Source organism: Neopsephotus bourkii, unplaced genomic scaffold (assembly GCF_033783945.1).
Source record: "Neopsephotus bourkii isolate Nb327-2 ecotype Australia unplaced genomic scaffold, CSIRO-AGI_Nbou_v1 NB_1630, whole genome shotgun sequence".
Lineage (NCBI taxonomy): Eukaryota > Metazoa > Chordata > Aves > Psittaciformes > Psittacidae > Neopsephotus > Neopsephotus bourkii.
This window is the reverse complement of record NW_026902105.1, coordinates 1,427,809-1,447,896: the sequence shown is the minus strand read 5'-3', so window position 1 is coordinate 1,447,896 and position 20,088 is coordinate 1,427,809. Positions and strand designations below refer to the sequence as shown.

The 20,088-nt window shown below is 36.3% G+C and overlaps 1 protein-coding gene across 11 annotated transcripts in view; it reads right to left on the bottom strand.

Moving 5' to 3' along the window:
* Positions 1–20,088, bottom strand: part of VPS13B (vacuolar protein sorting 13 homolog B) — a 436,747-nt gene that overhangs the window by 347,727 nt on the left and 68,932 nt on the right. For all 11 annotated transcript variants that reach the window (XR_009728432.1, XM_061373228.1, XM_061373222.1 and 8 more), the window contains 2 exons: positions 19,708–19,902; positions 18,015–18,139 (listed from right to left, as the gene is read on the bottom strand). Coding sequence is in view for 10 of the 11 variants with exons in the window: in XM_061373228.1 (XP_061229212.1) it covers positions 18,015–18,139; positions 19,708–19,902 (320 nt within the window). In the remaining variant the exon portion in view is untranslated. The remainder of the gene's footprint in view (positions 1–18,014; positions 18,140–19,707; positions 19,903–20,088) is intronic.

Genomic DNA, 20,088 nt, shown 5'->3' with positions numbered 1-20,088 from the left:
AGTGTTCAAAGAAAATCACATACAGACAAAATCCATACAACAAAATACAAAGAGCCTTGCATTCCATATTTGTCCTCATATTCTATATCTGGCTGACACAGAGCTCATTAAGTGATTCTGATAGTCTCCAATCCCTTTTTCCACATAACTGGGGAGTAGGAAGTGGTGGGAACAGCCATTGCGGGAGTAGAACAAGGTAAAGGACATTGTGTTTGGAAATAAAATCTTCTGTGAAAATACAGTCCACTGTCAACAAGAAGGCTCCGCCATAACTATAGTGAAATCCAGTAAGTCACCTTTTCCTCTTCATTTCTACACTATTACCTGAAAATAAGCAACAGGTTCATTTACTACATCCAACAAAAGCTGTAGAGGTCCTTTAATACTGTCATATTGTCAAAAGATCTTCTCCCTCAATTCCTTGTCAGTACAGCTAACTGAAAACCATTTTATCTGGAGCAAGAGTAATTAATCTCATCACATGTTGGATACCTATAGTATAAACAAACATCCGTACCTAAATTGGCTGTACAGACCCTTTTAAGGTAAAACGAAGGAAAACAGCACGTATATATGTAACAGAGCCACTCACTCAAGATCTGAAGATTAAATTAACTGCTTCCTACAGGTCACTATTTCTGCCCACAAAGATTATAATAATTATCTCAGGTGCGGATGTCTACACCGTAGAATAAGGTTTCATAGATCAAACCCATCCACAAAAGCCAATTCCATTGTTCCTCACTAAAAATAAAAACCAGGGAATAAAAGAATAACTGATTCCAATGAAAGAAGGATATTCAGGAAAGCTTCGCAGAAAATGGATGTTAATACAAATGAAGGCCAAAGAACAAACAAAAACAGATGTTGTAGACTTCTGTAATAGTAATCAGTATTCTATACACCAAGGCTTTTCAACCTCATAAAGCCTGCAGTCAGGATTACCTGTTTGAAAAAACGCTGAGAAAGGGGGAGGAAACCACCAACAAGAATTTCCAACTTGGAATTCACTTGAAGCTAACAACACAACTGTGCTGCCACCTTCAAATGCCATTTGCAGAAAAACCATTAAGGAAAACCATTTCATGATCTTCCACAGGGAGAACTCAGCCTTGTGTTTGGTACCAGCAATTACCCTCAGAAGGAAGGGGAAAAAAAAACCAAAAAAAAACAACCCAACAACAACAAAACAACAAGAGCAGCCTGACGTTTCAGTAAAACTATCAGTCAGCCAATAACAGCCAAAAGTAAGCCATGGGCAACAGTCTAGTGTGAGGCATTCCTGCCCATGGCAGGGGGTTGGAACTAAATGATCTTAAGGTCCTTTTTTAACCCAAACCATTCTGTGCTTCTATGATATCAATCAGATTTTTTTTCCAGTATTGCTTCTTTTCAAGCCATGAATTGTGATTTTTTTATTATTTATCTCATTACAGAAATGCACTCAACATTCCTTTCTGTTCTGTCCTGGCTTCAGCAGTAGCAGTCATTTCTCTCGTTCTTAGCAGCTGGTGCAGTGCTGTGGGTTTGACTTTCAGCCTGGGAACAGCGCTGATAACACCAATGTTTTTAATTGGTGCTACGCAATGTTTAGTCTGACCAAGGACTTTCTGAGTCTCATGCTCTGCCAGGGAGGAGGGGAAGCCGGGAGGAAGCAGAGACAGGACACCTGACCCAAACTAGCCAAAGGGGTATTCCATAACACAGCACGTCATGCCTAGTATATAAACTGGGGGCAGTTACCCGGAAGGGTTAGATCACTGCTTGGGTCGGGCTGTGTATCGGGTGGCAGATGCCAAGAGATTGTATTCTCTTCCCTTGTTATTTCCCTTATCATTATTATTATTGGTGGCAGCAGTAGTGGTTTTGTGTTATACCTTAGTTACTGGACTGCTCTTATCTAAACCCGTGGGAGTTATGTTCTTTTGATTCTCCTCCCCATCCCTCCAGGAGCGGGGAGAGGAAGGGGGGGCAAAGTGAGCTCATGGCTGCGTGGCTTCTGAGCAACAGGCTGGTCTTAAATCACGACATGTTCTTTTTCCTTTTGTTATCCTTTCAGATAACTTACATTTTCTACTATTTCCCTCTTATTTCTGCATAATAGTTTGCAGGATTAAAACTAAACATTTCAGAAAAAAAGTTGCTGAATATTTCAAAAGACAAGTTCCCTGATGCAAGATGGGGAAGGAAGAAGGTAGAAAACTTTTTTCAATAAAATTCAGGATGAACATGACTCTGCAATAATTCCAACTGAAAAAACACATTTGCATTAACAAATTCAAGTACTTAAGGGAAGAAGAGGAACATCTGTGAAAAACTGTGACAATATGACAGTGAAAAAGTTTTTCTCTTAAAAAGTTTCATTACTCATTTAATACATATTACAGCTACTGTACTGAATTTGCTAAATTTGAAACTTGAAAGTTTCACATAAAATAGTCCCTTAGAGGTAGTAACAGTGTATGATTTTTTTTAATAATATGCAAATTCTACACTTACTCTATTTTAACAATATCATAGGAGTAAAGTCTACTGGTCCTTTTCAGGTACATTTCATTCCTTTGAAGGAATGGGAAGTTGAAGAAAATAAAGCTATTTTTATAGAAAAAAAAGAAAGCAAACCAGGGCGAAGTACTATACCATGTGTGCAGCAAATGTTGCTTAAAGGAAATTTTAACTAGACCTGGCTAGTGATGAAGGTACATTTATAATTGAGAATTTATTATAATAGATTTGAAAAAAAAATAATGCATTTAAAAGAACTTAAAATATAAGTTTGCTACCAGACTGCATCTGTTAATACAGAAAGTCCATCATTAATAAGGTACTGAGCTATATTTAACCAAGTTTTATGACCCAAGAGATATATTCGAGCAATAAGTGAAAAATAAAAGTACAAACAATTTTTTCAGTAAACCAAGTCAGATCTGTGTTTCTATATTGTATCATTAAATTTGTATTAAGCATCTGAATATAACTTCATATCAAAACTCATCACCACGTTAAAACAGTTATGGCACATAGCTGGAGTCTAAAACCACTATTTAAACTGCACTTTAAAAGTTTAACAACAACAGAAATAATTATTTCTCAAATCTTTACACTCAAGAGTTAAGATGCAGTTCTGAACATATGTTCATTTAACTGAACAGGTTAAAAACCTACCAATTCAAACACTCTTCTCTAGGGGAAAATAAATCCTAATGTAACTAGCAGGATAGGCTACTCATTAAAGCTGAAATTGGACAAGTTCCAGAATAAATTTAAGGAAATATGAACAAGCAAGTCTTGCTGTGTAGTGGCATGGAGTGAAAATGAATCTGTCCTAATTAAATGATTTTTAAATACACTTTGGTTGTACCCCAGTTTGCTGACAAACTGTAATACAGACTTGCTGAAATATTTGGATATATCTGGTATACCATTAAAGAAAATAGTTTTCTTCACTGTTTTTGAATGAAAACAGGAATTGGTCCTTATTATACCCTGTGCATAGGCACCAATATAACCAATCCATGTATGTTCATAGGCCTGCTATGAAATATCTTCAGTTTGTAGACTTCAGGAACAGCAACTCATTCTTTTAAAATCAACACTCGGAGTGACTGAAAGAATATAGTGGTGAACAGCTGGGTCCAGAGGTTTATATAGTGTCCCCAACTGCAAGGCTGGAACCTGCAAAATGTTTCCAAAAATTTAATTTTTGTTATTACTCATATCCTGTACAGTAAAATACGATTAGTTCATTTTTTCCAAAATAACAAAACCAGTAACCTGCTACTAGAACCCAGCAACTGTGTCTCAGAAGAACCTGAATGTAATTTAAATGCCTAAGTAACTTCAGTCACCATTTGCACTCCTTGCCTCTTAGGCAAAAAAACAACCTATGCTCATTTTATATTTGACATGACCAAAGGCTTCATCTACATACCTATAACAAATCCATATTTCTACTTAATCTGATCTTTCACACCATCTTAAAGAAAATTATAACATTGATCCTTTTACTTAATATTTAAGCAATTGGGTAAGGGAAACAATGCCTACCTACTTTATGACAAATATCAAAAATCTGAAGAGAGCCTGTACGGAGAAGAAGAAATGGAAAGGAAGTTAACTACTACAATCCTGGAATTATTTAGCTGTTGTTCCTTCTTCTAATGCAAGAATGAAGTCATAAATCAATAACTGTTAAATAAATAATTAAATCTGCTTTGGAACTCTCCATTTCAAAAATATATGCAAGACTGATGTCCTCAAAACCTCTTCTTCTCTTCTATAGGCTTCACTAAAGGCTGCCTGACATCTTCTGTCCTGTCTTACACAGAGGAATTTTCAGCAGCTCCAGGTGCCTTAGCCTCTTGTAGGAAACACTTCTACTCATACAATTTATTACAAGGGAGAAAACAAAGAACTTCAAGTTTCACCATTTTTTTTCTTTTTTTTAATGAATAAAACGAAACAACTTGTTCTGTCTGAGAACTTTAAATAAGGGGTTAGAAGGGAACAAGATGATCATTTGAAAACTCACTTCTGTATACTACTTTTTTTAATATGAGTTCTGGAATTGAAATTGTCAGTGATGAAACACATTTGTAAAGTGTTAATTCATACCTGAACTTCAGTAAAAACACAGATTTACTTGAAATGATAGTAACAAAGTAATGCAGGCAAGTACAAGCTTCAATATGTTTTAGATTAACAGAGATTATCCATTCTCAACTTTTGGTACAGTTTGTGTTTTAATGGAACAATAAAACCTAGCTTTATTCAGCAAAGCAAATAGAAATGCATTATTATGAAGGAAAATAATTAATATAATCAAATTTCTAAAAGGAAGAAACCTTACAAAAAAAAACCCTTTGAAAAAAGAATGCAGGACTCTGAACATACATGTAAGGAGCTCTAAACTTTGGTTTTAAAATAACTTAGTTTATTTTGTTACATCTGGACATTAAAAGTTATTATCATTAGATTAAAACTGATGATCATTGCATGCACCATCATCAGATAACAATACTGGTTTGTGAAGCAACAAGGAAGCGAAGAAGCAGTGACCTCAGTGGGGTGGTTACTGTAACTTTATCTGCTGTGAGACACAAAGAGAAAAATGTAGAAGGCTGAAAGAAAAAACAAATGACCTGGAATGTGAGGGTAGGAAAGTCTTCATTTCCCTCAGCTTGAATCCAACCACACTGAGCATCAGATTAGCCTTTCCACCCACTGGATTGAAAGTTTAAGGAAAAAAAAAAGGCAAGAAAGCAGCCTATCTCCACTTCGAGTTAAGTTACTGCCAATGCACTTCAAAATACAAAGGATTTGAAATAAAAATGTGTTGATACTAACAAGGGGAGAGGTTTCAGGATTTTGGACACGCAATAAACCAAATTGGCTGCTAAAACTGTAATGCAGGAACATGTTAAACTTGCAGCTGCATTAGAAAAACATATTTAGGATGTTTAGATCAAAATCAGCTTACTGGCTTTGGGAAAACTCACCAATGGGACAGATGCTAAGGATGTGAACTCCCATCAGATTGCAAGTGGAGGTCAGACACTAAGTACTCTTTCTTCCTTGGGGGGGGAGGGGGGGAAGAAATCCTTTCCTAACCACTAGTTAATACTCCTCTCCAGAAAGAACCATTAAAGTGATACAGACAATCTATAAAAGACTAAAATTCAAAGTTCTCTGCTCTGAGGAGATTACAATATGAGCCCTCAGCCTTCTTTCTGTCTTTAACATATATGGCTAGCTTTAGACACATTATCAACCAACTGAATCTTGTGCATAAAGTTACATCTTTGAAGAACTGCATCTTCAGAACTCCACAAGGTGTTTATGGGAAATCAGAAAACAAAGAATAAGGAAGTCTCCTCATGGAAGGCAATTAATGCCAATTAAGGCCATTTTTTTATTTCACTTTAAGCATCTATTCTTTCTTTACTTCTGTGAGGTCTGTAGCTTTTTTACTTGAATTTAGGAAACTTATTGCCATTGACTGTGAATATTAGTAGAAGGGATATGACATTTAGCTGCATTATGTTCAAAGAGATCCAAATACAAGGTCCATGAGAAAAACTGGTACGCATTACAGTGACCAAAGATAAAACATAATTAAAAAGACAAAACAAAAGAAAAACCACCAGAAAGACATTTGGAAAGAAGCAAGGACTTCTTATAGGGAACCACTGGTTTGATGAAGGTAGTAGAGAGGGAATCAAAGCAGAAGCAGAGCACTTTTACATCTACTATATGTTTCAGAGAACTAGCTCTTACTCAGTAAAGCAGCAAAGCTAAAATAAATGTAATCATTACCATTTTCCTCCTGGTAAATGGTAGTTTCCGGGGGTGAAATCACCTGGAACTTGGAGACGCTGTAACTAAACAGCTAGAGATGACCAAGACCACCAAAACCACTAGAGCTTACTTAAAAGGTAAAAACTGCTAGAGGCCATAAACCTCCAAACAGCAAGGATCTGTGTTTACTAAAACTTTGTATTTTTTTGTAAATCCAGTATCATTGCTTTGGATACTGCAGTGGAATCTCATCTCAATAGCCACAGGGCTGGAACAGGGTTTGGAAAAATGCCTTCCCACAGAGCAGCCTGCTTTACTGTCCAGAGAAGCAGCTCATCATCTCCCTTTTCCTCTACTCCTTCCCCCTTCACTCAGAAGCAGCAGCAATAGCTATTAAATCAATCCTCTAAATCTGCCACACGGGCCATTTGGTTGCCATTAGCAGGTAAAACAGGGAGCCAGGAGGGCTCAGAAACACACTGGTGCTCAGTGAAGAAAACTACACTGGCAAAGTCATCTGTTGAACACGATGCCACAAAACAATAGGACACAAAGGCTCCTGTCATTTGGCAAAGAGATGAACACTTCATCTAGTGTTATCTGGAGAGCAAGAGAACTGCAGCCATGAGATGCTGAGAACAGCATCTACTTTCATCATCCTTTCATGCTGTCAGAAGTAAGAGCAGCAGCTCTCAGAAGCCATCCCTTCAATCTGAGGGAAATTCATACAGTAGCTAATAATCGTTATTTACAAAATATTTCTGTATGGTACAGGATATTATATTGTAGGATAGAATTTTGCTGAATTACTAGGAGTACAAATAAGGACTTTTTATACAGATTTCTACCCAACATGATTCTATGATCTTTTTAAATTGCAGTCATTGTTTTGTTTTTAAGCTACTGTCAAATTACCTTTCTTATTCCTAGCACAGCTCAAAATTTGGCATCTTAGATAAAAAGTAGTTATCTTTTAACAAGTTTATTTCAAAATGCACAGGTATTTCATTTCTTAGTCTATTCCACTCTAGTCATGATTTCAAATTTCAAACTCTTTTTCTACTCCAAATTTCCAATGAGACTTTCTTCTTTCCTGTTTCTTCCACCACTTTGATAATTACCAGTCAAACATGTTCAAAAATTACATACACATTATTTACAAGACTACAGCCCAGCTCATGGACCCTATTTGTGGTGAGGACCTTTCCATTTTCCAGAGCCAGCACAGCTGACCAGATGAGCTTATCCCTGTGGAAGGAAAAACTTGAGTGCAGAGCTGTGTTTTATGCAGAGGAAAAGCTGTCATCCCAGAAGACAATGATTCACGTGTATACACTGCACAACAGCAGAAAAAGCATAAAGGCTGTTAAAATTATTATATTGTGGCCCCACTAATTTGCAACCTCAAAAGAATTTTAAAGGCTACCAGAACTATTTAAAACAAAACATTAAATCCCAGTAAACGCACGCACTTTTTACTTCAAAGCCTACAACCTTTGTTAAGTCTAAATTTACCATCTTAAGCACTGACTCTGGCATTGACTTTACACCATTCTTTCATTAAATATAATACAAAAACTTTCAGGCAGATTCTATGGCTATAGGGGGCTTTGTGTTCAGTTTTGGTCTATTCACTACCTCTATTTCATTACTTAAAAACCTCCACAAGCCCAACTGAGTCTTCAAGACCATCAAAATCATTGTATACAGTATACACACATACTGAAGAAAAGATACGGTCAGTAAAACACGTAAGAAAAACATTTTCTTGTTGTAAAGTATGTCCACAGCCAAATCCAAGAATTATGCAAAATAGAAGTTTGAGTATTACAAATACATGTACTTAAGAGCAAGCAACTTAAGTCCTTGACAGCATTATAACCATCCCATTTCAATTTGCCCCTTTAAAACACAAAAATCAGATTCTTAGTTCTGCCATTCTGCATGTACGTGCACATTTCTTGACTACCAAAAGAATATTCACATCATGCTTACTAAATACACTTCCTTCTACTCGATTACTCATTTTGGAATCAGCTTTTAAATTCAAAGGAAAAGCTATTTAGACATCAGCAAATAAAACTAATTTAAATTTATTATAGAATACTGTAGAATTTTTTTAATACATTTCACAATGGATAAAAGTTCTGATTAGTTGAAAAAAATTAATTCTATTAGTGTCTCAGTCAACATAATCCTTTCCATCTCTTGCATCAATATCAGAAGCACCTGCAACAGGTATAACTGATTTCCAAACCTGTTCTGATTTTACTCTCACAGTTTACTCTTCAAGGGCCTCATCTCACATGAGCCTAACTTCAGTTGTTCTCTCATTCTTCCTTTTTTGCTCAAGTTGCCCTCTAAGTTTCTCATCCAAAACATATACTAAAATTATAGTTCAGAAAGTGGAGCTGATACCATTTAGAAGATCAAAACATAACATAGAAGATCAAAACCTAACGAAAATCAGGCAGTGCCTTCCAGATATATAGGCCCAGTGGAGGTCCAAAGATTAGTATGTCTTTAGTACAGTACCTGTTACTCAGTATGTACAGCTGAAAGGTTTACTTAAACTTATTTTTAAAGGTGTTACTAAAGAAATAGTAATTTTAAAAATTAATACAAAGCTATAAACAACTAGGATGAAAGTGCTTGAGTAAAAATGGTCAGGAAGTTCCCCTGTACAAAAACAATATACTTAATCTTAGCACTTAGCCTAGGACCAAAGACAGATCCTGATCTATAAGGACTAATCTCATGGAAAAGAAAAAGCCTGTCTATGTCTCAAAAGGAACAAGCATGAGGAGAACACAACAACAAAAAAAAAGATATTGGACACAGGACAGTATGCTGCTCCTGCCTAGAGATGAACACAGGTGCAGTAAAGCTTCTATGGTATTATGGACTGCTGAACATCCACAGAAGCTTTTCTTTTTGGTTTATTTGCTGCTCCAAGTGAAGACAAATATAGCTTTTTAATAAAATGGTTTAGTCACCACCTATCATGGTTACCAAATTCAACTGAGTGTGACATTAACTTGCTTGTACAATTTAATTGTATAGATTATGCTTGCACAATTTCATACCATTAAATTGTTGCAACTTCACTCCATGTGGAAATGACACCTACCACCTGAGAGTGAAGCTCTGCAAGTCAAAGAAGAATACACTACAGCTGCCCAGCAACACGACAAGGCTCCATAAGCATAACAAAGGTAACTAGAAAGATAAACAAAATCAACAATTCTATACAGCTTGTGCAATAAGCATATAACTGATTCAAGAAGCCCTTAAACATACAACTTTGGTAAAGGATGATTATTTGGTACACAACATGAATAGTAAAATTTCAGAAACATAATTCGATAGGGAACTATACCAGAAGTCCTAAAGCATGAAAGACAATCTACATTTCCCTTCATAGAATCATAGAATAGTTAGGATTGGAACGGACCTTAAGATCATCAAGTTCCAAACCCCCTGCCTTGGGCAGGGACAGCTCATACTAAGCCATGTCACCCAAGGCTCTGTCCAACGTGGCCTTGAACACTGCTAGGGATGGAGCATTCACAACTTCCTTGGGCAACCCATTCCAGTGCTTCACCACCCTTACAGTAAAGAACTTCCTCCTTATATCCAAGTCATAGTATTTAACAACTACAACCTTTTAAAATAGTGCTTTCAATCCTATCAAGACCCACAGTATATTCTTAAAAAGAAATGCAAAGATGAAGAGAACAACTGCAAACACTAAAGCTCACTCCTTTAAAATCCTGTGTGCTAACCAACATTTGAATGGGGCAGGTAGCAGGATAACACCACCATTGACCTCCATGCCCTTCAGTTTCAGGGTACAAGTTTCAAGCAGGTTACGTCCTTATTTGCAAACTAACGTAGGCCAAGCGCAAGCTTCCGTAATGGCCTGGGGCTGTGTATACAGTTTACCTGTAAGCTTGGTCCCTGCCAGTCTCAGGCCACAGCAGCTGGCACCTTCTCAAGCAATGCTGAAGAGACCAACCATGCCAGAAGCTGTCCCCATCCACAGTGTGCAAAGTCTGACCATATCCTTCTTAAGTGTTTTATTGTTGTTGTTTTGTTTGGGGTTTTTTCTCTCCTTTTGGGAGCAGAAGGAAAAGCTACTGGTGGGCATGTGGCTATCAACTGAGACACAGAGGCCACCAGGCCTCAGGTCCACAGACTGCTTTCTGGAATGTTTTATTTTGTAGAACACACGCCAGCTCAGAAACTGTATTCTTCTTTGTGATTCACAGATTCACTTCAAGGGGGAAGGCTGGAAGCAGAGGTCACCAAATTGCAGGCAAAAATCTCAAGAAATAAAGGACAAAACGTGTGTGAACTGCCACCAGTGGATCCTTCTGTCCAGAGTAAAGCTTCATAACCAAGAATATTACTGAAAGTACCAACCAGATACTTTCTACATATAAGGATAACACTAAGAGCAACAGAATTTTCTAATACATCTAATACAAAAGGAATATATACTAGGGATTCAAATTTTCTTTACTATTTATGCTCCTTAGCAGCACTTCAGCTTTAAGACAGTAAGTCTTTCATACATTTTACCAGTCTCAAGTAAAGCAAAATGTGGCTTTAACTCTTAAGATCCTACGCATTTTGAAATAAATGACATTTGCTTGTTTCCAGTGCAAATGTCAGACAATACTGGATAAAGTATTCACCATGTGCAGTCACTTTCCCAGGACAGACAGATATTAGTTAACAGGCTTAATTTACTTTCAGTGAAGAGCCTTAACAATTAGTTAGTCTAAATAACTACACTAAAAACTCTACAGATGACCACCCTTTACTGTCAGCTCTGCTGACTTTCCTCTTCATGGACAATACTAAAAAAATACAACTGCTTCCAATTTACATTGATTAAAAGTGCACTTTTAACAGATTTGCTGAATGCCGCCTGCCACATCTGCTGAGAAGCAGTGACATTAAATCTGGACTTGATTTAAAAAAAAAAAAAGAAAATTAAACTAGGGGTTTCCAACTGAAGTTAATTTGTAGTCACACTAATCAAGCTGCAAGTCATGCAGTCAGAATGCAAAACGCCTCCTGGACAGAGGGCTGTTCCTGGTAACTGACAACAGCTCCTTCCAGAAGAGAAAGTGCCTCAAAGTGTTCATGTTGAAACTTGATATGCCAGTTTCACTGCAGATTAGCAAGTGTCACACAAGTTCCTTACGCACCTTCATCCTTATACACAAACATGGCCTACTTCAACTTTTATAATGAAAGATATGTTAAACCATGTTATCAATAACAAATCATTCTGTTAAAACTAAGTCTTAAATCAATACATATTACTATTCACAAGTTGCTATGATACATGCTTACTCCTCAAACACAAAGATGCACAATAAACCAGATTTCTTACAGTGTCAAATCCACAGCTTACAACAGTGAATTTGAAAACATCCTGAAAACACCTACAAATAAATTAGTAACAACAAAAAAACAAACAAAAAAACAACAAACAAAACTGATCTAGTGTTTATGTTCTCTGATGCATTTTCTAGGTGATGGCAGGGAAGCAGGGAAGTACACAGGGCTGAAGCAATCCAGTGTACTCCCTAGACTAACCATTCACATCTGATGCAATTTTACACAACCACCTCTGCAGAACCCAAGAGAATGACTATTTCTGTCTGCTTTTGCACAGCCCATATCACTGGCATATCTCAATAGTTCAAACAGGTTTTTACATGTGCTAGCTCTAACTCACATGATGCTGATGTGCCTGAAACCCTTTCCTATCCCAAACACGGATGGCATCTGTTCAGGCATGTAATCTCAGATCTTTCCTGTTTCGAAGGATACCCTGAATTTTCATCTGGCAGTTATATCCAATTACTGACATAACTAATAGTCACAACTGAAGGCCACCTAATGAGTTTCATGTGTTTTCAACCTGTTTCTGCTTCTGACCCAGGAAACGAGCATGCCCCTCAACTGCCCATGTGAAACACAATCCACATCCAAACTAAATTGACATTACTCTTGATTTACTGTGACTAGTCAATAAAAAGGGGCTGCCAAAATCAAGACCCAAGTGTCAATTTATTGGAAAACTTCCTAGATTTATGATCTAATGTTCACAGTCTGAGCATATCTGGCTCTGCATTTCCTGCCAGCAGGGCCTGCTTGCCTTAGTATAACAACTGCACAGATGTATGTGCGTCTCAGTATAACAACTGCATGATACGGGTAGGTCCCATGACTTTCAGAGTCAGAAATCGGTGATTTTTAGTTCTAAGCAACATTACTCCACTGGACATGCCCATAAAAGATGTTTCAATCAAAAAAAGTAATAAAGACTGTTCACCTGATTGCCCATTATATACTTCTGTTCTTCTCGTTAGTGAACAGTGAATCCTGAAATGTCCTGCTCTTAATGAAGTAGCACTTTGTTGGTAAAGGCCACATAAGCAGGAGCTAAATTCCTTGCTAAATAACTTCTTACTGTGCAGTAAGCCAGATCTGCATCTACTACATTGCTTGTAGATCAACACTAACTGCTCTCACTCTGGTATAAATTCCCTGATACCATTAAAAACACATGGGATTTTCAAGATGACCCACAAAGCACACATGAGCAAGTGCACATCCTGAGTCATATTGGAGCTTAAATGAGTTTACAGGCTTCTTTAAGGAGTCTAACAATGAATTCTGTCAATAAGAATACAGTTGCATAGAATACAACTATATGGCCTTGATTAAGGGAGCGATATTTGCCTTGTAAGGGATACATGACGAGAAAATGGACATAAAGCTGTATAACACAAAGACCTTTACAGGAGCGAAACCTTGAACAGAAATCCAAAGAGCAATAACACAAGGTCTTTAGAATATTCAGGTTTTGTAATGTTAAGTGAGAAATTAAAAAAATTAAATTAAATTATGTGTACATAGTAACCAGTAGAGTCCTGGTGTTCTCAACATAAAAAGGACATGGAACTGTTAGAACAAGTCCAGAGGAGGGCCACAAGGATGATCAGGTGACTGGAGCACCTCCCATATGAAGACAGGCTCAGAAAGTTGGGGCTGTTCAGCCTGGAGAAGAGAAGGCTGCGTGGAGACCTCATAGCAGCCTTCCAGTATCTGAAGGGGGCCTACAGGGATGCTGGGGTTGGACTCTTCATTAGGGATTGTAGTGACAGGACAAGGGGTAATGGGTTAAAACTTAAAAAGGGGAAATTTAGATTGGATATAAGGAGGAAATTATTTACTGTTAGGGTGCTGAGGCACTGGAAGGGGTTGCCCAGGGAAGTTGCTCCATCCCTGGTGGTGCTCAAGGCCAGGTTGGACAGAGCCTTGGGTGAGATTGTTTAGTGGGAGGCATCCCTGGCCATGGCAGCAGGGTTGGAACTAGATGATCTTAAGGTCCTTTCCAACCCTAACTATTCTATGATTCTATTTGGCAACTACATGGTGACAAAGTCAAAATAAAAGCTAGGAAGTCAGATTAGGAAACACAGATTGCTGATGTTCAGGTTGCTGGCAAAGTATGTTTCTCAATGGCATTGTATAATAGTTAGCCAAAAGGAGGGCATGACCTAACGTGCCACTCTAATGTAAATATAACAGATTCTAGACACACAGTAAATATTTATCTTTACAGTTAAATCTGTGTTCAAGTATTAAGAACATATTATATAAATGTTCTTAACAGTTCATAAAAACAAAGCCTACAGAAAATACACATATATATTGCACGTGAGGATCTTTTTATCTACAATTCCACAATGATCCTCCAGTACTATGAGGCCACATATTAATAAGATAATTACATCAGGACTGTAAACCCATGTCTTTCATAAGTGAAGTAAGTGCCATCGTGTCTCTGAGCAGCTGAGGTGCCCAGCACATGAAACACATGACTTCCTTTAAAAGTAAATTTTAAACTTTTGTCAGCTTTTGTCAATAAAAACACTAAAGGAAAGAAACTCAATCTCAACACAACTCAGATCTCATGTTCCAACACAACTCAAATCTTACTTTATCAAGAATCCTTCCCCACCCGGAATTACATGACTATTAGCACACTGCCTACGTTTAAGCTGAAATTTATTTCCTAAGACACTACTTGCAGAGAACAGCTCAAAAGAAAGAATCTTTGCAAAAATTGTATCCATGAGCCTCCCAAAGATTTTGTTTAATAAGATCTACTTGCAAGTGTCTATCCCAGATTTGTTCTGATAGAGTAACAATTCAGAACAATCAATTAACTGCTGTGTACTCTAATCATTAAAGTGCATGCCATGAAATCCTAGATACTCATTTACCCAGCAAGCACTCAACTTTTTGATAAAAGGTTCATTCACACACTAAAATTTAACATGACCAGCTATTAGTTAAATCTGTATTCATGTTTCCTTGCAGATAGCAAGCCAGCAGCTATTGCTTTGGTCTCAAAATGAGAAAAACTCTTTATCAGTGTAACACATTCCTTCAAAGTAGACTACTGGACTAAGAAGCTGAATAGAAAAGATGAAGGGATAGATCACATCACCCCCATTTATAACCTTATTCTACCAATATTTAAAGTCTCAAAGCCTGTCACAGGTGGAGATAGTAACTGAGAACCTTCACATAGTCCTGATAAAGGAAAATTAGAGTCTGAACACTTGTCATAGGAAGGGAATTTAGACAGGTGAAGAAAAGAGAAAAAGCAATAAAATAATACACATAACTGGAACAATATCCAGCTAAAAATGCATCAACAACATACTTCACTATCAATCCAGACATGAGAAAAATAAAGGAAGGCTATTCAGAATCTATATTCTTTAATGTTACTTTAATATTCTTCAGAACTACAATAAAGTGATATAAGTGACACAGTGTTGTAACACTGAAATGTCCTACACTAAATTACCTCATCTGTTACCACAGACATTGATTGTAGCCAAAAGAAAAAAAAAAAAAGAAAAAGAAATCAGCTAATTCCTCTCAAGATTTCTGTTTGGCAATAAACATTCTTGTCGTTCATTATAGGCTTTTAACCATATTCTGTTAATTCTCAGTTGGGTTTAGACATCCTCTTGAAAGCTGCTTTACAATCTGGCATGCAACACTACATAAAGTAGTTGTAAAATATTGACATTAACATTGTATTTTGCATCTTGTTATGTCTGACAAAAAGACCAGATGTTTTTCCTTTCATATAAAAATAGATTAGCTATACAATTTAAAAGATGTCTATGACTTAGTTAAGTAGAGAGCTTGAGCGTATTTCTTTTATAAGAAGAAAGTGCATTAACTGAAATTAAAACAGACATCAATCTAGTAGGTAAATGAAACAACACTTTTGTAACATTTATGGTTATTTAATGGACTTTACTGGGAAAATGTTGCTGAAATTTCATCTGTTAAAAGATGCTACCTATGTTTATCAATTAGTTTTAAAAAATAAATATTACTGCAGTTTTTTATACATTTTGAGATTATTATATTGAAACTAGAAAAGAAAGCTATTCCACTGATTTATGTCAGAAATAAAGTTGAGATTTTCACTGCTAACTCAAAACACACTACCTGAGGGATTCCATAACAGTTCATAAAATGTCTTTGTTTTTAAAAGGTATGGTCTGTGGTATATATTTTCTATGAAGAAATAGAGGAACACATGTAGCATCAGATGTGTGTACTTTAAGAAACTCTGGAATGTGAAATCTAAAAGTCCAAATAAAGCAGGTGGTATAATTGGGGGGGGAGGACTGAATTCGAGTTTAATGACATTACCAGGTTATCCTACCAGACTAATTCTCACTCACTGCATGACTTCAATGAAGCTCTCAGTCCTCATGCTGATTTCGATTTAGTTCAAGTGCTATTTGATGCGTTTCATCTGGAGTTTTATTCACTTCAAACTACACTTCATTTAACCAAGCTGCTGCTGTACTCATTTGTTTTTCTACTTTATTACCCGCAAATTGGTGTTGCTTAGTTTAGATAAATTGTTGGAATAAGTTAATTTTATACAATTATTTCACACTGTTAATAAATAAATAAGCTTTAGAAAGATATTCTATCACAGGGAAAAATGTGATCAAATTATTAAAATTATTTTAAAATACACTAGACCACAATAAGCACTGATCTTAGAAGATCTGTTAATAAGTGCTGATAGATCATTTGCTATTTTAAGTCAGGACCATTCCCCTGCCTCCACACCCCAAAACTACTGTTTGCTTTTATTTCTGTATGTTATTAGTCTACCATGCTCTATTTTCCAGCTGGGCACACACCGTAATGCAATGTGTTTTCAAGAAAGAGAAAGTGAGCAAGACAGAAAGCATGAGAGAAACAGAGAATGGCTGAGAAAGGGAGAGAACACTAGTCCAAGACCATGCACAAATGAGACAGAGCATGATGGCAAGCATGCAACAGCACATGTGGAAAAGCACAAGAAACCAAGCATGAGCAAGCAAGAGATCAACTGCAACAAGCACAAACACACAAAAGAGAGCACAAGGGCACTCGTAAGAAAGCCCCAGCACTTGAATACCATAAAGTTGTCAGATGACAGTTTTTTTCCAACGACTTTTCATCTCTAAAATATTATTTTTGTTTCACACACCTAATCATGGGTTTTATGATGTACTAAAGAAATTTAAGATTACCACCAAACACTAATTTATTTCTTCAGTTTACTAACAAGGATCACTGACCAGAGCTTAGTGTTAAATATCAGGTCATGTTAGGAAGGACTCTCAATCCTACCAGAGTACTGAAGTACTCTGATTAGAACTGATTATAGAGATCATCCTGGTAACATCTATTATTTTTTAGCGAACTGCCGTAACAGAACACCAATTAATTTGAAGTAGTTAATACTTTTTTTAAACTATTGATGGCAAATATGAGAAAGTCAATTGGGCTACTACCACCTGGTGGTGTGCTGATTATGCTAAAAACCTCATATTTAACACTGTGTCACAACGTATGAGACATGAACTAGTATATAAACTTTCACAAATGTTACAAATTAGCTATACAACACAGTGCTTGAAAACAAAATATTTAACACATTAATCTGCTTTTCTGTTGTCTTATTCTTTCATGTAAGATTCTTTATATGCATTTAGTCACAATGTAGTCTTTGAGCAGATAGCTACTGCCTAAAATGAGGGATAAAGAAAACTAACGTCCTGCCCAAAGTACTGCCAATACACATTTCCATTAAAATAGTTTTTAAAAATAGAATTTTTAATTAATAAAAACTATTACATACTGACATTAGTGTTCACAAGATTTAACCTGTAGAGATGAATTTAAAACCTGAATTTCCGTGGCATTAAAGAAAAAAAAAATTATACAGCTCATTTCATAAAAAAGCATAAAATTGTTTTCAGAACCTGATCACAATATTAAAACACTTCCAGCTGTAATGACCAACAGAAATAAAAGTCTAGAACAGACTGTCTTTTTGTGGGGTTGTGGTGTTTTGGGTTCCTTCCCCACATTTTTTGCTTTTTATTTCGTTGAGTTTAAAACAGTGTCCAGGTTTCAGCTATCCTTACAAAGAAATCTGTTATTCATAACAAACTTAACAGGAGAATATGGCAGAAGAAATGGCAAAGTTAGGGGATTTATAAGGAACTTGGTATTTTTAAATCATTCATTAGAAACCCCAACATAACTGAGTACATTACGTAAATAAATTGTATATGCTTAATGCTCACCAATATTTGGGAAACTTGACCAGCTTGCCATAAACCGCAGTACTGAATGGGGGAATAACTGGAACAGGGATGCAGTACAATCCTTTACTGTCCAAAGAAGTCAGTGATGCCTGAAAACCAAGTATCTGAAACAAATTGGGTTGGTCAAAGGGTATACTATTGCCTGATTAGATTACTTTCAATTTACTTTATAACATGATACACACATTTTTAAATATACTCAAATATGACATAAACTGTGCATTATTTTTAGATACTTTATTTTCCCCTCAAACACAAATACAACTACCCAAATCTACCTAAATAAATGTCCCAATAGGAATGCATATAAAGAGTATCTTCTTCACTCAAAAAATAAGGGTTAACTGTGCTCTGAATTTAAAAAAAAAAAAAAATAGCCAATTTATAATTTACTAACTAGAATACATTATTCTATATCCTTTAAACTGCAGATTGCCCATTGCCTTTCGTATAAAATAAGTAATTGCTTGTAATTATAACAACATGGGCCTAAAAAAGTGGTATCTAAGGAAATTAGAAGCTTCCCTTAGAAACCTTTTTTCGTATTAAGAGCATCTAAAGAAAGTTTCAACACAACTATTCTTTATGATTTTTCTCTGTTCAATATGGAAAACAAATGGTGTTAGAGTTAACTTTTTAACATGATGTATCACAATTCACATAAGAACAGAACACTTTGGCCTTTATTAAAGCTAGCAAATAAACCCTATAAAAGTCAAAACTGAAGCCCCCATTTTGCAAAAACTGATCAAACAACTGGTAAAAACTTTCTGAATAGAAAAAAAATCCTCTCAAACTGAAAAACATACAGATGATTTGCAATATTGCCATCCCAGTCACTTTAAATGAGGTAAACATATCACCCAGAAAACTTAAAGCTTGCCATAAAATTCTGAGACAGAATAGATAAGCACAGAAGTGAATAGATAATTGGGAAAAAAAAAGAAAAAGAAAAAAAAGTAAAATTAGCAGTAGTGGTAGTAGTAAATATTTACATTTTAGTAGCACCCAAAAGGTTTTGAACACCCTGAGCACATCCTAAAAGCCTGGAAGGCCTTTTTTAAAACTCCTCTTGAGATTTCACTTTTTTGTTCTACTAACATCTCAAAGCAATTTTTCAGTAGCTTCTTAATCTCCAACCTCACAATAAAAACTCCTCCCACATAATGGATCTTTAATTGAGAACATTCAGAGGTTTTTCCTCTTATAATGAAAAAAAAATACTTTGGTAACAGTTTTTGGTTGCACACCTTCACCATCATGGTTTTGCTCTATCAATACTGCTAGAAGTGATGTTTTTTCCTCATAACATCCCGTAAAGCTTCTAAGTGTAATTCACTGACATCTACATATTCTATCAGCACTATCCTAGAAGAGGGTAAAGGCTTCTTTCCAAACTATTTTAACTCAGCCTTGCCACAAAGACCTTAGAGCTTCAGTCTGCATAGTTCCTTTTTGTGAAGTTCTCTGTTCATGTTACAAAACATTTGGCTCAAGTCAGAAGCAGCAATCCCAAACAATGACATTCTGCAAAATGTGTTCATTCTACGTCCTTTCAGATAAGCTGAAAACCTTCTCCCAAGAACCCTGCTAACACTCAGGTTTATCTATACTGGTATTAACTTTTTCTCAGCATACTGCAGTAAGAAACAGATCTCACGCCTTCTTTTACCTTTAGATAGCAGTGTGAGTAACAATAATGGAGCAGGTTGTCAGATGGTTGGCCAAGGCTGCTGACCTTATGCACCAATTGCTCAGCATACATCGGCACCGAGTGCTCCAGGTTAACCTTATCCACAAAAATTCGGATGGAAGGTAAAGGCCGTAGGGGCTGGAAGCTTGCAGCATTTAACTGGCCACTTACATTCTAAGGGAGAGGAGGAAAAAAAACCACACAATTATTATACTAATATGTACTTTCTACCGTATTTATATATTCTTGTCCTCCCACCGACCCAAGGAAATCTACATGTAATAAAGTGTTTATAGATACCATGGCCTTACAGTCATTATAATATGTACCTTTACAAAAACATTTCTTCAAAGTTTAAAA